This window comes from Danio rerio, chromosome 23, assembly GCF_052040795.2.
Source record: "Danio rerio strain M-AB ecotype USA chromosome 23, GRCz13ab, whole genome shotgun sequence".
Lineage (NCBI taxonomy): Eukaryota > Metazoa > Chordata > Actinopteri > Cypriniformes > Danionidae > Danio > Danio rerio.
In genome coordinates, this window is record NC_141043.1 from 15086550 (window position 1) to 15107632 (window position 21083).

General features: G+C 36.2%; 1 protein-coding gene across 11 annotated transcripts in view; it reads left to right on the forward strand.

Annotated features, from left to right (window-relative positions):
- Positions 1 to 21083, forward strand: part of znf512b (zinc finger protein 512B) — a 145815-nt gene that overhangs the window by 17484 nt on the left and 107248 nt on the right. Inside the window, exon 1 of one of the 11 annotated variants that reach the window (XM_087306697.1) lies at positions 8677 to 8847. The exons of 8 other annotated variants lie outside the window; for them this stretch is intronic. In XM_087306697.1, coding sequence (XP_087162823.1) covers positions 8769 to 8847 — 79 coding nt within the window. In that variant the 5' untranslated portion in view covers positions 8677 to 8768. Of the gene's footprint in view, positions 1 to 8676; positions 8848 to 21083 lie in introns of those variants that run through there. 2 more of the 11 variants (XM_087306701.1, XM_087306698.1) reach the window with 2 other exon arrangements.

Here is a 21083-nt window from a genome sequence, read left to right on the forward strand (position 1 = left end):
CACGATCTTAGTGTTCGTCATAGAACAGTAGGCAATTCAACTTGGGACTTTTACATGGGTTGTGTGAGTGAAAAACATTCACATTCCGGATTTGGATTGAAATAAAATCCCCAACTACCTCCTAAAAAATGGTGAGAATCATATACATCCCCGTGACAAACAATTTCTGTATGAATAGGGTGTATTCAATAAAGGATAAAACTAGAGACCTAGAGGGGTGCGACGAGTTTTTGAGGTATAATTCTTTTCAGTTGATGTCTGTCAATTTGTTCGTGATTTTTTTTACGGAGGTAGGAGTCTCTGTGTTGTAGATTTCAGGCATGTTATTTAAAAAACTTCCATTTGAGCACAATTCACTAAATTCATTCATTTTTCTCCCTTTAAAGGGTTTAGTCCCTTTATTCATCAGGGATCGCCACAGCGGAATGAAAAGCCAATTCACAAAATATGATTTGAAATTAAGTTGGCTTACATTTAAGCACTTTGAAATGTAAAGTAAAATACCCTAACTTATTTAGTTTACTTAGCCAGTGTCAGGATATGCACTGGGGCACTGTTTTTGAACATATTTTACGAATAAATTACATCAAAAAGAATGTCCAGGTTACGTACGTAACCCACGTTCCCCGAATAGGGAACGGAGACGTGTGTCTGTATAAACAGACTTTGGGAGTGCTTTAGATGACCAATCAATTCTGAGGATATAAAAACGGGCCAATGAATTGCCAATTGAATTGGCGTGAGTGCACTGACCTCACCAAGAGCGCAACCTTCCAACGTCCCCTAGGCCCAACATATAACCATGACATGGGAATGCATGTTTAATGTTTAATCGGGGGTCGTAAGTGAGCTTTTAACTAGCTAATATAGACTAGGGATTTTTGGAAATACGACAGTACGTTGGGAAAGCATCAGTCCCCGCAGGGGGAGGACGCGGGGGAGACCATCTGCTACCCAGAAGGGGAGACCTGATGGTAAGGGGGCATATGGACTAGCCCTAAAGAAGGGGTAGTGCTACATATGATAAGCTTGTTAGCGGTTTAGGGAAGACACGGGACCGCCTGATAAGGGGGAACACACCGTGGTAATAATGCATATGGCATCACCAAGTGGGGATGCACATAGCTGGCACTGATCCTCAATTTGTGTGTAGACCAAATGGGCGTACTAACCGCACACTGAGCCATGCATTCGACTCCTCCGCTGAGTCGATGATGGGGGCCTCGGAGGAACTCTCTAGGGTTCGCCTGAGAAGGGAAACTTACTAGCAGAGTAGAAAAAAGGCGCACGCATCTTTGGGTTAGGGAGCATGGCGCAGCAAGCGTTTGTGACACCGAGTTTAATCCCCCACCCCCCCCCCCCCACCCGATTGATTGGGGTAACCCAATAACTGGGAAGAAAATGGCTCCACTCGAAGATTATAAAACCTCGCCAATGTGTTAGGTGTCGCCTAACCTGCACCTCTGCAGATATCTGTGAGAGAGGCGCAGCGTGATAACACCCATGAGGAAGCGACAGCTCAAGTAGAGTGCGCTCTTACGTTAGGAGGGCGCGGCTTGCCCTGGCATTGATAAGCGAGGGCGATGGCATCAACTAACCAGTGGGCCAACCTCTGTTTTGATACAGCACTTCCCTTCTGCCGACCACCGTAACAGATAAAAAGCTGTTCACATGATCTTACATTTTGCGTTCGTTCCACGTAAAGGCGCAAAGCGCGAACGGGACAAAGCAGTGAGTGGGTTGAGCCTGCCTCCTCTGAAGGCAGCGCTTGCAGGTTCACCACCTGATGTCTAAATGGGGTGGTAAGAACCTTGGGCACATAGCCAGGCCGGGGTCTCAGGACAACGTGAGAGTAACCGGGCCCGAATTCAAGGTACGATTCGCTGACCGAAAATGCCTCCAGATCCCCAACTCTCTTGAATGACGCCAATGTGATCAGCAGAGCTGTCTTTAAAGACAGAATTTTAAGTGATACTGACTCGAGTGGCTCGAACGGATCTCTCTGCAGACCCGCTAGGACTAGAGAGAGATCCCAAGAGGGCATGAGAGGGGGGCAGGACGGATTTAACCGCTGCGCGCCCCTGAGGAATTGGATGATTAGGTCATGCTTCCCGAGCGTGTAGCCATCTACCGTATCATGGTGAGAGGAGATCGCAGCCACGTAAACTTTCAGTGTGGAGGGTGACAGCCTACGCTCCAGCTTATCCTGAAGGAAGGATAACACAATGCTAATCTGGCAAGTTCGGGGGTCTTCTCGGCAAAAAGCGCACCACTCAGAGAACAGACTCCACTTCAGGACGTAGGCATGCCTCGAAGAGGCTGCTCTAGCCTGAGTGATGGTGTTAAGTACTGCGGGTGGAAAGTCACCTAAGTCTTCCGCGCTCCGTCTATGGACCACACGTGGATGTTCCAGAGATCTGGGCGTGGGTGCCAGATGGTGCCCCGTCCATGAGAGAGGAGGTCCTCCCTTAGGGGAATGCGTCAAGGAGGGGCCGCCGCGAGCAGTGTGTTTTCGTCCTGACCAGCATGCATTTCCGTTCCAGCACCGGTAAAAAGCGGCGGAGAGCCAGATACACTGCCAACAGCTCCAGACAGTTGATATGCTAATGCAGGCGGTGTCCGGACCACCTTGCTGTCATCATGACAACATGCCTGGATACTAGCCCTAGGGGCACTCCGGCCCATAGAAAATCCAGATCCGTCCAGGGGCTGAGGGTGCGGAGACACATTGGAGTGACACACACCCGGTGCGTGCCCGCGCGCCATGCCCGTCTGGGAACTCGATCGCAAAGCCAATGCCGAAGTGGTCTCATATGAAGCAAACTGAGCGGCGTGACCGCAGCTGCGGTTGCCATATGCCCCAGGAGCCTCTGAAAACAGAGCGGGACCACTCAGTGGGACCACTATCTTCCTGTGGAGCTCATTCGCACAGGAAAGCATCAGCCTGGCGCGCTCCTCGGACAGGCACGCAACCATATCGACCGAATCCAACTCCAGCCCGAGATGAGAGATCCTCTACACAGGGCAAAGTTTGCTCTTCTCTCGGTTGACCTGAAACCCCAACTGGTCGAGGTGCCGAAGCACTTTGCATAATCGGCATAATCGGCTGATCGCGGAACGAGGCTATAATGAGCCAATCGTCGCGATAGCTGAGTATGCGGATGCCCGCAAGGCGCAGGAGCGCTAGGGCACCCTCTGCAAGCTTGGTAAAAACCCGCTGAGACAGAGAGAGCCCAAAGGGTAGGACTTTGTATTGCCACGCTCGTCCTTCAAACACGAATCGGAGAAAAGGGCGGTGGCGTGGAAGATAGGAGACTGATCTGTTTCTGCCAGAGACCTGTTGTTTACATTGTTTACCATGTTACTTACACGCAAAAATTGTGTCTTTGTAGTAAAAAGCAAGCGAATGTCATAGCTTACATTGTTACAAATAAAGTGAGACCAAAAACTGAATAAATAGTCAAAGTTATAGTTGATAAAATCTAAACAAATTAGTTGAGTGTTTTGATGTTCTGGATATGCATATCTGTGAGCCACTTTTTAACTTACTTTATAGTTTGACTGAAGGAGAATTTAGCCAATGGGTGCATGACTCTTTGATATTTGGTGACATTTATTTATCTGTTGGAAACGTTGTTTTATTGCTCTCTGTTATTGCACAATATAAAAAACATAATGTATATTTAACAAAATATTTTAGAACTTCTCATTTCAAACCAACTGGAATAAAAATGTTAAGTAGGCTTTTAACTTCTGTAATTTTCACGTTGTGTAGTTGACTAATGACGAGAAAGTACTCTTACATGAAACTGATTTTACAATAGCCGGTTTTACCAATGTACGTGATTTTGGCTCTTCTTCTTGATTTTTTTTTTTAAATTTTCGCAGGGTAGCAATCCCATCTACTATCTACAGTCAAACAAAAACATTCATACTTCTGGCAAATTCTGACTTAATGTTTCTGTTCAAATGTAAATAAAATCTTGTACATTGTCTTATTACAGTATCCTTTGGGATAAAACTGTGTGCAAAAAAAACATGCTGGTTAAAAAATGTACCTTCAAGTCAGAATTTGCCAGGGATAAGAAACATTTTGGGGCTTGACTACATCTGGTATCTGTGTGCAGAAAGCAGAAACCTGAATATCAGCATGGTGGAGATTGTACAGTAGTTCACGCTGACCAAAACACACAAGAAAACAAATTTAGGAATAAAAGATTTCAGCAATTACTAACATTTGCTCTGGAATTTTAACAGACTTATATGGCAGATTCAGATGCTATTAAAATCACAATGTATATCTTTGAAACTGAAATTACTGCCCAAGTAAACGTAAGTAAAGCAAACGTCCCTAAGTAAAACTAGTCTGAAAAGAGCTACTTTCAACGATCAATAATAAGGGTTGCCTTTCTACCTATAAAAACAGCATTTTTAGCATTACTATGCATCTAAATGGTCAATATTTTTAAAGAAGTTTAAGATTTTTGATTTATTTTCATATTTACTATGTGCGGCCTGTGCTTGTGGCTACTGCTTTTTAACTTGTAAACAATGTGTCTGCAAGGAATTCAGATATAAACAACAGTGTTTCTTAGCTGTGGTTATGGATTCACAATGCAGCCGATTAGACAGTCAAACCCGAAGCATTCAGGCAAACCTTCTTAAGATGTGGGTTAGCCCAAAGTGTGGTGCAGGACTCCCCTGTCTTTGTATGTGAATGCGTGTATGTGTTTGCCAAGGATGCAAGACAGTTGTCTGGTCTTAGTCAGTTCTATGTCCGCACATTTGCAGCTGTTTAGTTTCCAGTGTCTGGCTCTATATTGCTTTAAAAGGGCTTCATTCAACATGCTTTTATCATTATTCTTTTCCCTCTAAACTCCACTTTTACTGAAGAACCAATGTTAAGCTAGAATGTATAAGCAGTGACTATTAATTAAAAGATACAATGCTGAAATGCTTTATTTGTGATAAGTTGAGTTTCTGTTGAAGTTACAGTGGTGTAATTGTGTTGATGAATACTTTATTTTCAGAGACCTTCAGATGAAGTCATTTATCTGTAAGCCTGATATTTAGTAGGGATGCACCGATCCTGATGCTTGGATTGGATATTGGTTCAAAACCGCACATTTTTGCTGGATCGGGTATCGGCCAGCTGGTACCAATCCAAATCCGATCGCGCACGTGCTCTATATTCTGTGTCACTTATAAGCCAAAAGAGCTATAAAGGTAGCCTGTTATAAGGGTCTAAAAAGTTGTCATGTATGCCTAATTAGTATGTACGAAATGTTCTGAAGCCATTCTATTGTCCAATGTGATGCACAGATGAATATTCAAGTGGTTAAATTCATTTTAGTGCTTTCCGCTGCCGCAACTGTCAATCATTCTTTGTTCATTCAAAATGCAAGCTGCATGTCACATTCATGACAACTCGAAAAGCTTTCTCCTATACTATTTGTTTCTGTTAGTAAAAGGCTCAATCCCACTGATGCCATTATTTGGAACCGACCCGATAGCAAAATTCTGACCTATTAGACCTATACTGTATATGACACATGGCACAATCTAACTAGGTAGTATAGTGAAATCATATGAGCTGCATGAGTGTTGCTGTTTAAAGAAAGCAAAGCAGCTTTTGCATAGTGCGAAAAATATGTTATGGTCAAATACATTTAGTTTTTTATTTTATCAAAAGACAAAAGAACCTTTGTACCTTTGTTCATATAGTTTTGCCTCTTTGCCTGTGAACTAACCACTCTTTTGCTTCACCCATATGTAACCGTCTGCTTCTGTTAGTGACCTTTAGCTGTCTGAGCATCCTCTGTTTAATAAAGAAAACTGCAGTTGGACCCAATAAGTAGTCCTCATCCAAATCCCACATGACAGTAGCAGAAATGAATACTTTTTACTTAAGTACATATTTCAGGCCGTACTTTACGTTTACTTGAATACAAAAGTGTAGCCAGTACTTCAACTTTTACTAGAGCCATTTTAAACATAAGGATCTGTACTTCTACTTGTCAAAGGATGTGTGAACTTTTGTCATCTCTGCTGTTTGAGGTGTGTACTGTAGATGCTTTATAGTCACAACACTACAAAAAATGCTTTACTTACTTAGATTTTTTGTCTAGTCGTAAATCAAGAAGAATTTTCTAGACAAGCAAAACATATTGTCTTGTTTTAAAAAATAATATGTCAAAATTAAGCAAGTTTTTTTCCTTAAAACAAGCTAAATAAGCTGCTTATGGGCTAAGCAAAATAATCTTGTTTTTCTTTTTGACATAAGATCATTTTGCTTAGCCCATTGGGAGATTATTTTGCTTGTTTTAAGGCAAAACTCACTTAATTTTGACGTAATATTTCTTAAAACAAAACAATATGTTAGAAAATGTGTCTTGATTTAAGATTTTATAGTAATTTGGACTAGAAGCAAGACAAAAAAAATCAAAGTAAGCATTTTTTTGGAGTGTAGCTCTTTCTACAATAACCTGATCAGCATTTTAGTGTGCTTTAGCTGTTGCTTTTCAGAGGAAGTAGAAGTGATTTGTGCTTTCCAGATATATTTTTAGCTGTTCTATTCTTTTGTCCAACAACAACCTTCTTTGAGCAATATCTTGAGAAGTTTTCATTTACCTTAAAGGGATAGTACATGCAAAAATAAAAATGGTCATCATTTCCCCTCTACATGTTTCAAACCTGTTTGAGATTATTTTTCTTCTGGTGAACACAAATTCTAAAGAATATTGGTAACCAGTAGCAATTGGTAATGTTTCTATCCACCTATTTTCATGCACATTTTTTAATTATTGCATAAAAAATGCTAAATGGAAACACCAACACTCTGATTGGTTTAATGCACGTTATGCTCAATACACACCCGTAACTCATAGGGCTCTATTTTACAGATCTAGTCACAAAGTCTGAAGTGTAGGGCTTGAAAGCATTAAGGGCATGTCTAAATCCACTTTTGCTGTATTGAGGATGGAAAATAAGCTCTGCACCCTGGCACATGGTTTAACAGGGTTGTGCTAATTTTCTTAATGAGTTATGGGTAGGTTTGGACAATAAATCAATGGGAGTCTCATCTCCCATTCCCTTTAAGAGTCAGTTAGATCGCGCCATGGTGCATTTGCTATTTACATGGCGAACCTTGTAAGTGGAAAAACCGAATGCTTCACTAGTGAGAAAACACTTAAACAGATCATCTGCAGTCTGAGGATAAAGAACAAGCCTCCTCCAATCGGCCTTTACTTTCACTTTTACTTTTTTTTTCATGGATAAGGAAACGTGTTGTTTGCACAGACATCTATAAGCCTACATAATTGGCACGTCTATTGTGTATGCACTAGTGTCAGACATTGCCAGAGATATAATTAGTCATTTTTAGCAAGCAGGTGAGATATCCGAGAATACCAGACATAAAAGGACTGCAGTATACATTACAGGGGTATATATTCACCACATTAGAAAATAACTTACATTTTTCTTCAAATATTTTTTTCTTCAAATTTAAGCTAGGTTAGCCTAGCCACCTCATACACTGACCATTTAGCAGCTTAGTCCATGCACAGCAGGAAAGGTGAAATTTTAAAATAATCTAATAATGACCGTAATTAAACCGTGATTTCTCTGTTTTTAGCCAAAAGGTTTGATAGACTAATTGTTGTGCAATGAAATATATCGTTACTAACCGACAAAGAAACACGCATGGACAGTGCTTCTGCATAATCCATTCATAGAAAGAACAGCCAGGACGGCAAAATTGAATGATTTGTGCTCAATATTAGCATCATTGGCCCATAACAATATACAGTGACTATATGATACAGTTTCTATTCTAATTTGCAGTTAAGTGAAATAAATAAATAAATTGAAACGCAAATCAAAGTGTAAATAGCAGAAGTTAATAATATATTTTTCCTACCAGCAAATATTAATCCAACACCATATATAAAAGCAGACTAACCCGGTATAATACCGTCACCAATGACTACATTTCCAAAAGACAGACGAAAACATCAGTGATTTGTAGCTCTGACATGGTCATGAGGCTTATAAATTACTCAAAAACAGATGTGAATGAAGTATTTTGATCGCAAGTGCTCAGTTTGTAAACACAGTTCACACAGTTAGTCAGTTAGTATGACTTTTATGGTGAAGACGTAAACGGAGCAGTGCTCACAATATCGAGCAAAATAAAAAAAAACAGGAAAAGGCAGCTGTGAAACATAACCTGCTTTGTATTTTTTAGGAAACACATTTCAGATTTTTTTAGGGTAAGAGGTGAGTTATTGCCGTCTATAACTGTGTCAGGAATATTGAAAACAAAACCAACTTAACTCCGCTCTTTTAGACCAAGCCCCTCACAGAGCTTGGTCCATGCTGACATTTCTCCCCTTGGGTTTTAGCTATTGAAAAGGGAAAAAATTCCACCATCCTGTCCAAAGTTTTAGGATACCGGGTATCAGATTTGCACAATCCAAAAGCACAAAGCTTTGGCCTGTTTCCAAAGCTCGAAAGCTTGATAGAGCTCCTGCGCGTAGCTATGGTTGCTAAGCCACGATTGGTTGGTGGCAGTTTTTGAGTGTGGCTTAGTGAAGGGTCAATTGGTAGTGGGCCGCACAAGAAATCATAAATTGTTTTTGTTGTATTTATTATCTGACTCTGAACGATCTTTTATTTTGAAGAGTCTTTTATTTTGAAAAATGGCTGTATTCTCTTGCTTACATCTCGGTCACTTGAGTGCCTAAATTTAACCCACAAGCAACAAAATGAGTAAGAAACAGACGGTTTTGGAATATTTCCTGGCTAAGGGGAAAAGGCTCAGTGAAGGACCCACGAACTGCCAAGGTATGGAATCGCAACCCATTTGTCTACAAATCAGGTGAATCCAGCATGTCTGTGCAAGAAGATAAACTGCTAGAGATCGCAAATAATGGCTGTCTTTTTGGGGCCACTCGTATATCACGTATTTCTAGAGCTTGCACAAGTTTGTTGTTTCCAATGGTGGTGAGTGGCTTGCGCGCATAAGCAGTGCGATGTGCTATACAGTCATTGGCTCGCAACAATGAACCCCGGGTCACGAGCACAGTGCAAGTCACGTGACAAGAATTGACCGATCAGCTTCAGCTTGTATGGAATATTCCCATTTTGGTAAGACTACTTTTCTCAGACAAACACAGGACACAAAAAACATTGCAGTGCTTTGTACTTTTCTCCATAAATAAAAAAGCAATGTTTTGTCAGCTTGTCATCCTATGAAAAATGGTTTTTCAGTTATAAATGGCCTACCGATGTTTTGCTTTTATATTTTATATTAGGCTATTATTTGTACATAAACATATCTAGATATAGTAATAGTAACTTACTATTTGTTTGAAAACAACATTTTTTGTCATCATTACTACAAACATATGAGCGATAATATCATTAAATGTGGTGGGGGGGCCTTACAATTTTTTTCTGGGGGAAAAGGGGGTCTCAGGCAAAAAAGGTTGGTAACCACTGTTTTAAGTAATGTGTAAGCGAGGCGAACAAGTAACGATCTCTGTGCTGGTCTTTAGATCTGCTTTCAGCTGGTCTATTGAGCAGTCTATTTTAGTTCCTCAAAATAGCAACGCGCCAACAATGTGCTTTAACACACCTCTTTTGTATACCGAAACACCCATGAGTCCACAAAGTGGCACAGATAGATTTGCTATATAAACAAATAAATAAAAAACAGGCGGAAACGTAAAACGCATCTTTAGATTTAAACATAGCTATTGACTTCTGTGTGGGTCTTTTTTCCTATATGGATGTCAATATCGATAATTCTGAGTAAACGGTGAGTCGATTTCTTTTTTTTTTTTGTAAACTATCCCTTTAAGGTAATTTGTACTAAATGTCAACGAAATTGTAGGAGTTCTTGGGAACACAGAAAACATTTAGGCTAATTTCATTCTGTATACAGTCCAAATCATAGCAAACTGTGAGTTAAAGCATACAAATCTCCACAGGGAAACAAGCTGTCTTCTTTTCATAACATACTTGGCTGCTACTAGAGTCTTCCCATATTACTTAAGACAACATATTTTCTAAATTAAATCAACTAGTAGTTAAAAGATAAAAAACGCCTAGAGGCAGCTGAGGGGAAAATAAAATAAAGTAAAAACAATTTAAAGTAGTTAAAATGAACTGCCTAAATTTAAGTTAAAGTAATGTTAGTTTTTTATAGAATATAATATATATGTTCATTTATTCATTTATTTATGTATATATTTATTTATTTTTTATATGTATTTAAAAATGACAGTATCTAAAATGTACACACATTGGGTTGCACTAATGAAAAAAAAAAAAATATATATATATATGGGTGTGTGTGTGTATACATATATATATATATATATATATATATATATATATATATATATATATATATATATATATATATATATATATATATATATATATATATATATATATATATATATATATATATATATATGTATACACACACACACACACACACATACGCACACTGTTTTAAGCAATGTGTATATGAAGTTCACACACACACACACTTACACACACACACACACACACACATATATATATATATATATATATATATATATATATATATATATATATATATATATATATATTCAGATAAATAGGTGTACACAATAAAATTGCTGGGTTGTTGGACAAACCCATAGAGACAAACCAAACTACTGGTTAAAAAATGTAATTTAGATTAATTGAAGAAATTAATCTGAAGTTTTTTTTTTATATATTATTTGTTTCAATGTTGGGTTACGTTGTTGGGGCATTTGCACATGCACTGGAAAAAAAGTAAATAATAATTCAATAAATTAAGTGCATTCATACATTTTCTTTTCATCTTAGTCTTTATTAATCCGAAAGTTGCCTCAGTGGAATGAACCGGCAACTAATTCAGCATATGTTTTATGCAGAGAATGCCCCTTTCAGCCGCACCCCATCACTTGGAAACACCCATACACTCATTCATTCACACACATACACTACAGAGAATTTAGCTTGCCCAGTTCGTCTAAAGAGTATGTCTTTGGACTGTGGGGGAAACCGGAGCACCCGAAGGAAACCCACGCGAACACGGGGAAACATGCAAACTCATGCAAACAGAAATGCCAACTGGCCAGGCCAAGACTCGAACCAGCGACCTTCTTGCTGTAAGGCGATCCTGCTACCCACTGCGCCTATTACATAAATTATTAAAAAATAAATTAATAATAAACAATTAATATAAATAAATAATTACAATAAAAATATAATACAAAAAAAAATTAAGTGGGGGAAAGTAAGTGGGGTTAAATTAAATGAAGTAAAATTTAATAAATTAATATTAAAATAAGGAAAAAAAATATTACATTAAAATAAATAAATTAATAAATTAATAAATAAATAAATACTAACAATAAAATACAGTAGTTAAATAAAAATAAATTACAATAAATAAATAAATTAAGGTAAATAAAAAATAACGTATTAAAATACATACAAGCATTAAAATACAATAAATTAAACAAATTGCAATAAATAAATATTTTTTAATAAGTATGTGGGAAGAAAAACAAATAAATAAAATTAATAAATAAACAAATAAATAAATACAAATAAACAAGTAAATAAATACAAGTACATTAATTAAGATTAAATAAATAAAATACATAAATACGAAGAATAAAAATACATTATTAAATTAAATAAATTACAATAAATAAATAAATTAATTAATAGATATAAATAAATTAAATAATTAACCTGGATTATTTTTAATAAGTATGTGGGAACAAAATAAAGTAAAACATTGAAAAGTAATATTAAAATGAACAAATAAATAAATAATTACAATTAAATAAGTAAATACTAAAATAATTTATTTAAAATTAAATAAAAAATAAATAAATACTAACAATAAAAACCATTTAAATTAAATAAAAAATAAATTAATTAATTACCTAATTAATTAATTATTTAATTAATTAATTATTTTTAATAAGATAACATTTAAATAACACCTAAAATACACATTTACTCTTTTTCTATTTTTCTATTAAACTATTTGACATTAAATAATTATGTTTATTTATTTTTTTCAAAGTGTTCACTTTTTTTGCAGCGTGCATGAACTGTCCTGGCCATTAATAAAATCCCTGCCATAAGTTTTCCTCCCTTTCCCCTTCTCTATCTCTGCAACAATTTATCTCCGTCTCTCTCTCTCTCTCTCTCTCTCTCTCTCTGTCCTGGCATTAGCAGAGCTTCCCTGTGGAAAGCTGAATGATCGCAGTGCTTGCTGCTTGCTGAGGCATTGGAAAGCCTTTGGCAACAGCTGTGTGCAGTTGGCCAGCGTCGCCGAAATAGGCAGTAGGAACAAATAAGGTCATTCTTACTGACTGCTGTAATTGTAGCGAGCGCGGAGCAGACACGCTTTTTGACTATGTGTCTTAAGCGCTTTTTGTGCGAGTGTAACATATGCCTCTGTATAATTGGCCTCTTTCCTGTCAGAGAGGCTGGAAAAACTATTACACACAGCAAAATGTATGAGAGAATAGCTTCATTTTTTTTTTTTTTTGCTTGAGGTTAACTTTTATATATCATTGTGTTTGTTTAGCAAAAAAAGAGGCAAATTGAAAACATATCAGTCTGAAAGTTATTCGCTAACACTGTCACAACTTAACAGATCATTCATTGGTCTGTAGTAGGGCTTAAACATTTAATCCAGATATTTTTAATTCAAAACATTAGTTTTTTTTTTCACTAAAAGCTTAATTTTATTTAATTAAAAATACAGTACAAAATAAATAATAATTATTAAAGCTCACAAATCCTATTTTTGTGTAATATATTTTAAAATGTCATTTATTTCTGTGATTCAAAGCTGAATTGCTTAGCATCGTTAATATCGTACCAGTCTGGAAAACAATAATACATTTATTAAATTCTCAAGAAACATTTCTGATCATTATCGAAGTTGAACAAGGTTGTGTTGCTTCATATTTTTGTTCATAGTGGGAACTGTAATATATTACGATTACACTACCTGACAAACGTCTTGACGTCGATTACAGTTGTAAGATCAACAAATAATAACTTGACTTCTAGTCGATCATTTCGATTTTTCTGTTAAACTGTCACCCCAATCATCAAATACTGCAGAAGACCTATTGGAACTCGCATGGACCCAAGATTCTCAGAGAAATCAGTCAAGTTTGGTGAAGAAAAAAATCATAGTTTGGGGTTACATTCAGTATGGGGGCGTGCAAGAGATCTGCAGAGTGGATGGCAACATCAGAGGTATCAAGACATTTGTGCTGCTCATTACATTACAAACGACAGGAGAGGGCAAATTCTTTAGCGGAATTGCGCTCATTCTCATACTTCAGCCTCCACATAAAAGTTTCCGAAAGCAAAGAAGGTCAAGGAGCTGCAGAGTTGGCCAGCCCAGTCACCAGGCATGTAACTTATTGAGCATGTCTGTGGTAAGATGAAGGAGGAGACATTGAAGATGAATCCGAATAATCTTGATGAACTGTGGGAGTCCTGCAAATTTTATTTTATTTTTTTTTAACTATTAATATGTTGTTTGAGTTGTTGCAGAGATGTATGGATGCAGTCCTTCAAGCTAATGGGAGTCAAACTAAATATTTATTCTTTTTCAACTACACCATGATTTTATATTTTATACTATACATTATTTCTGTTAAGTGACAAGACTTTTGTCTAAGTAAAGTCAGACCTTACTATTCTGATTAAATCATTAAAAATCAAGGCATGACTACAGTATGTTTTATTTTGGAAAATCAGTGTAATCTAGGGGCATTTGCCTTTCATATAAGCCACTTCTGTTACCAGAATGATCAACTTGAGGTCAATATATTATTTGTTGTTCCTAAATTTGCAGAGGCGATAAGACTTTTTTCCGGTAGCGTATATTGTATTTTTGGGATAAGTATTTTCTTTTTAAAAAATTATAAAATAAGAATTTATACTGTCATTTAACAAGGCCATGTTCAGTTTAAGACATTTAAAATGTTTCAAATGATTTCTATTTGTTTATTCAAAAAAAAAAAAAAATGTGTCACTGGTGCCACAAACATATATATATATATATATATATATATATATATATATATATATATATATATATATATATATATATATATATATATATATATATATATATATATATATATATATATATATATATATATATATTGATAGATAGATAGATATATTTATTTTTTATTATTATAATATTAGAATATAAATTTATATTTTTTTTCTAAAAAGGTCACATTTAGTTGACCAAATATGACATTTTGACCAAATATGGTAAAAACATGTCAAATGTTCCAAATAATTTCTATTTTAAAACTTTGCTAATCTAAAAAAATACTGTCACAAAAATATTAAGCAGCAAAAAAAAACTTTTTAGCATTATTATTAGAAATTGTTCTTATAATTATCAAAGTGCCAATAATAATAGATGATACACACGAAATAAAGGTCTAATAGGGTTTTATGCAGCCATACCAGGGAGCATTTTTGGTTTCCTAAAGGAACTATTAGTGTAACATTATTCAAAAAAACATTTCTTTTTTGTTGAGTGAAAATAATCAGAATCAGCAAAAGTCTAAAAATTATTTCTGATGGATAAGATGACCCTGAAGACAGAAGTACTGTCATAAATTACATAAGTTAATTGAAATAAATTACGTACATTTGAAGTCAAATTGTATTACCCCCCTGAATTATTAGCCTCTGAATTATTTTTTCCCCCAATTTCTGTTTAACAGAAAGATTTTTTTCAAAACATTTCTTAACATAATAGTTTTAATAACTCATTTCTAATAACTAATTTATTTTATTTTTGCCATAATGACAGTACATAATATTTTACTAGGTTAACTAGGTAGCTGAGGGTAATTAGGCAAGTTAATGTATTATAATGGTTTGTTCTGTAGACTATCGAAAAATAATAGCTTAAAGGGGCTAATAATTTTGATCTTTGACCTTAAAAAGATTAAAAACTGCTTTATTCTAGCCAAAATAAAACAAATAAGATTTTCTCCAGAAGAAAACAATATAATCAGACATACTGTGAAAATTTCCTTACTCTGTTAAACATAATTTGGGAAATTTATAAAAAGAAATCAAATTTAAAAGAGGGTCTAATAATTCTAACTCCAACTGTATATATTTCATTTACCAGATTGTAGTTGCCTATAGTTGAGAATTCAGCGGCTGCTCTTGTATTGGCTGGGCAGTGTTGCTGTGGTGCTGATGCTGTCAGGTGGCAGGTCGCCGGGGACGACGCAGCTCATTTTTTGACCCACCACATAGCGTCCATCTGTTCCATGCCTGAGCTCCGCCTATTCAACACCATCACTGAAGAGAGCTGTAGGTGTGAACACAAACAGCATCACACACACAAATAAGCTGAAGCATGTCTTTTTCCAGCCATAATCTCTCTATATGAAGCTTAACATGTAGGATTAATAACTGTATATCATACAATCCCCCTTGTCAACTTATTTTAGGATTTAAAAGTTCAAAATTGCTTATCATTTTTCATAAAAACTGTCGAATTAAGAATTAAAGATAGTTGAAACCCATGGCTCATAGCTGAACAAACTCTTGAGTTTCAGAGTATATTTAGCGTTGACTAAAACAAACTAATCCCCCCTGGTTTAGTTCAGGTTTAACAGGCTCACAATGCTAAAAAAAAAAAAAAGACTTTTAAATCTGAAATTTTGAGCAAACAGCAAGAAAGAAAATCTCTGTTGAACATTAAATGATTTTGTTATTAAAAATACAACACCTGACTATACAGAATCAGTATAAATGAATCAACTGAATTAGATCAATTAAATAGGCTTAAAGTTAGATGAAAAGAAAACATAAAAACCTTTTGAGCAAAAAGAAAATATAATAATACTTTTAAAAAGCAACATTTGCTCAAATAAATGTCAAATTTATCATATGGAGCAACAGGCCTCAGGTGTTAAAAACATGTTCTCAATGTAAAGGTGTTCTCAATGTAAAGGTGTTCTCAATGTATGTTTTTGACTCTTCTAAAGCATAAAATACTTTGTGCAGATATTTGAGACAAATGCTAAGTGTTTATCTGAAAAGCAATGCTGATGTCAGATATTCTGCTTTGAAAATGCATGCTACGGTCTTTGTTTAGGTCTCTTTAACCCGCCCAATGCCAGTTTAGCCAATTATATTTCAGCACCCTGGGTTGCCTTTTAGCACCCTGGCAATTTTATTAATTCAGTCATAAAGGAATCACAAAGTGTGTGTCGGTGATCGGAATGCAGCCTGTGCTGAACAATAGCAGACTCCAAACTGAGACTCAGACTCGGAGTTTCACATGAGATGGTTATTAATTATCAAATAATATAAATATTATGAACGTAAAGATTAGGCGAGCAGGAGTCCGTTCTTCATACCTCGCTTGAATGATCTAAGATAATTTGGGCAGATCCTGGATTTTTTAATCTTGATAACTGATCTCTGGCTAATTTGGTTTTTCAAACATGGTAATCTGGCTAATTTGGTTTTTCAAAATAAGGTAATCTTCCTGCAATGGATGCTGGGATTTTTGTACTTTGCCACACAAAGCAAGTGTAAGGTGTAGGCCAGATCTGGGCCAGAATAAAAGCAAATTGTGGCCCAGAATAGGGTCAGTTCTGGTTCATTTGGTTGAATTCTGACTAATATGTGACATTGCTTTGACTTATTTGTGGCTCAGATCTGACAAACAGGAGCGGACCGCCCTAGAGCTATCATTTCATTCAGTATGTGGTCCAGATGTAAGTGTCTGGTGTGGGCCGGTTTTGGGCCAGAATAAAAGTAAACTGTGGCCCAGAATAGGGTCAGTTCTGGTACATTTGGTTGAATTCTGGCTGATATGTGATATAGTTATGGCTTAATTGTGGCCCAGATCTGACAAACGGAGGGGACCACCCAAGTGCCATCATTCCATGCGGTCTGTGGGCCAGATGTAAGTGTCTGCTGTGGGCCAGATTTGAGCCACATGAATTTTGCTAGCTGGGATCAATCCTCGAAATCATGATCAGCGATGCATCAATTGGCTAACGGCACATCAGCGTAATGACTTCATCTGATTAATATACAATTATCCATGTGAACAAAGGTACATAAAATTAGCAGTAAACAGTTTGTTAAATATGACACTAACTTTCCACATTTGTTGTGAGCTGCAGGCTTTACACTTTCATGTGTCAAGAGTATTCATCATGTATTTCAATGCATATCAATGTATTTGGTTCTACATTTCGAGAAGATTTTCTTTATTATGGTAGCCTAGGCCTACTCAATTTATTAATTTTTTTTTTTGATCGACATAAGGAATAACTGTATAAATTAATTTTTCATCAAAAAATCATTTTGATATTGGTAAAGGTGTCAATCACGTTTGTATCTAAAAAAGATAATATCAATTCATTTTCTCTTTGAACCACCAGGTGGCAATCTTTTTACTTTTATTCCAGAGTGCAGATTGTACAAGTTTTATTAAAATATATTGTTTAACTTTCAGTGTTATCTTTGCTTGAAGTGACCTAATCTAATCCTGTTTATATAAAATTTTATATTAAATGAACCTGCTCCCACCAGGTTTGAGCTACAAGAACTGTTGCTATGACAACAACTTACAGCTGAGTTTTGAAAAACGAAACGATCCTTGATCGTGTCAAATCGTCAATATCCAAATCCAGCTAATCGAGTAATCTACTTATGAAGAATGGACCCCAGGTTACATTAAAACACCATGTCCAAAGAGGCTCAGTGATGAAATATGCAGTGATAAGCAATTTGGCTGTTTGCACTGGATGAAACACGACAGAAATTTAAATACAGCCAATTAGAAGCACAAAATAGTGCACTTACTCCACTCTAACGAAATGGTAAGGTTTATAATCCAATTAATACATTTTAAACCTCTTGAACATTATTATATGTACATGCTGAATCACTGATGTGTGTTGGATTGCACTGAGTCACAGTTCTAAAGTTCAATTTCAAATAGTTTATTTTATTTCTATAGCATAAAGTCTAAAGTGATGACAAAACAGCTGATTTTGCTCACACTTTAAAATTTTAAGGCTAAACGTGACATGAAATGTCATTCGTCTACAGAGATATCTTCTTACAGTGTAGAAGTCTACAGTATTTCTCTGTTACATTTGGGATATCAAAATAATTCACCCTGAAAAAAGCAACACAATTACTACCAGACTGCTGTTGTGTTTATGATGCTTCTATCTTTCTGCCAACATGACACACATTCCTGATATGCAAGCAAATTGGTATAAGTACAACACTACAACATACAAAAGAGAGAGATCGACTTAAGAGAATAAACCCAAGGGTGTTTACAGTCTGTACCTTAAAAAAAAAATAAGGGGGGGGGGGGACGAAATTACAGGAGTTTTCCAGAAGAAAAAAAAACGGCATTGTTACTGAAGATTGGTCTGAATTATAGGATGCTCTCTGGAAAAAAACGGGAGTGTTGGCAGGTATGCTTACCAGTTTAATAATGATTTGATCAGTTCTGGTTAGAAATCAGACTGTTATAATCTTCTAAGCATAAGGGCTTATTACCATCTTGTGGATAGAAAACATCATCTGTCTTTGGTCTACTGTATGGCAGGCTAATGTCCGCCGACAAGCTCTCTCAGAAATTGTAAATATTTTAAAATAGCCACTATTGTTACAAATAAACTGTATAGTTAAAATCTAACCAACTACGTTCTCGACTAAATATTTGTCAAACTGTAGTTGTCAAACTGTAGTATCTTTCTGCTTGTTGCTGACTGTATGTGGGTGGAGTAATACACAAAGGTAAAGGGTGAAGAGGCCTTTGTGTGATGTTACTGGCAGAATATCACGCTGTTATCAGCCAATCAGATTCAAGAACCAGACAGAACTGTTTTATAACCAAGTATACATAGTTCATGTTGGTAAATATGTTAATTAACATTAACTAATTAAACCTTTTTGTTAAAAGCAACCAATATTTTTGTGTGGTAAAAGTACGTTATTTTATTATATACCATCAAGCTGTGTTAACACAATATCTTAATGACTTGTGCATCTATCAATTACATCATCATCCATCAAATACACATGATCATTTTCCCTCTTTATTTGATAATCCATTAGCCCCTAAAAGCAGAGTACTGATAAGAGACAAACATTTTGGCAGATGAAACCACTACGCTAATTAGATTTGGCATCATTTTTATTTAAAGAGCAACCTAAAATGTTAGGTTATCAGCAGAAAAGGGCCATTCAGAAATGATTTTAGCAGCTTCTGAGGCTTACGATTCAGTCTGCTCCTAGATTAGTGTACAAGGGCAACATTTTCCTGGAGCATTATCAGCAGCTGTGAATTATGGGATGCCGGGACTGCCGCAGACTTTTGGCCCTGTGTCAGCAGATGATAGCTGGAGATTACACATAGAACAAGCTCTGCAAGGCCAATGATGTGCTGTAGCTTTATGGAGAGTAGTTTAAAAATCGATTCAGCCCTTAAGAGTCAGGGACCTTGAGTCAAGAGAAATGGATCCTACTGCTTTTCTTTCCTTTTTGTGACCCTGTGCAAACCCTCTCTCCCTATTTCTGCAGAAATCTGAATCCATTCAGGAATTCACTTTGCTCTGCTCTTTTACACTCGCCCAGTGTGAGTTGTAGTCATTTTGAGCTTTTTAAAATAGCGCTTGCTGGGCTCCTTTATAATTCATTTGACAGCAATGTTATAGTTAATCAATTATATAGCATTACTCACAAGAAATACGTTAAGACAAATAAAGCAAATTAAGTAGCTGTGTTATGAAGCAAAACAAACTTCCCACTGGGAAGTCGCTGCAGTTAAATAATAGCATCTGATTTTGTTTGACCATAATCAAAGACCACCAGATTGAAATGAAATGTTTATTACCCATTCATGGGGTCTTGTATTTCAGTCATTTATACTGTTGTGTTCACATACATTTTCAACATAGACTCATTCTGAAAACCTAGCCCTATATACATTTCTGGAGATCGCAAATTAGGCTAACACTGCCGTTGCCGTAGACTAAGGGTTGTATACATTTGCAAATGCTTTTATATGTTCTAAATCACATAGTTGGTAAAAAAAAATGTTGTGTCAATTAACCTTTTTTTCCATTTTATAAAAATGTTTTACCCATGTGTTACATTACATTGTTAGTAAATCCAAATGTGAGCGTGAAACCTGCCATACGCAAAGTTTTTGTGTGTATGCAGGGTTGGTACATGAGACCCCTGGTCACTATTCTGCTGGAAGAATTGTTCAAAATCCCTCTGGCCGCTGTGCAGGACTTGTTTCTGCCTTTCCCAAGACAAATTGATGTTGTATTGGTCGCAAAAGGAGGCTCTACACAATAATTATGAATTACTGTCAACTACTGTAGAAGTAGAAGTAGAAGTAGAAGAAGAGGCAGAGTAGGCGGTAAGTGGTGAACATGCAACAATTTTACGACTGGTTCTAACAGTCAGCACTGTTTACCCAGCAGCAACACTGAAACTGAAAAATAACTGTGGCTATTACAGCTGATCCATGATGGACACAGTTTAGAAAACTCAAAATATAAAATACACAAATATCGCTGTAACAGCTGAGAGAGGAGAGGAAAAGTTACCCCATAAACACTCTAACAGGTCAAAGGTTTAATCTTTGCAGGACAACTTTTCAGTTAGCCTAATTAAACACTGGGTGTAGTATGACTTATATTCATATTAATTATATGGTACAGCTTAAGGTGCAGCTTAAGCATGATGTAGTTTCGGGAAATGTAGTTATGGTCAATTAATTCCTGTCACATCACACCGTTCTCTTTACTGAGCTTTAAGGCTTGTGCACAAGACAATTTTTGCTCACGCTTATTGTCAGTGTTTTTTGGGATTCATACCCAAGCAAATTTTACTGTCCCATGATGTGAATCAACAAACAGGTTTATTGTGAAAGCTCCTGTATACATCTCTCGAGAGGGAAAATTATGTAG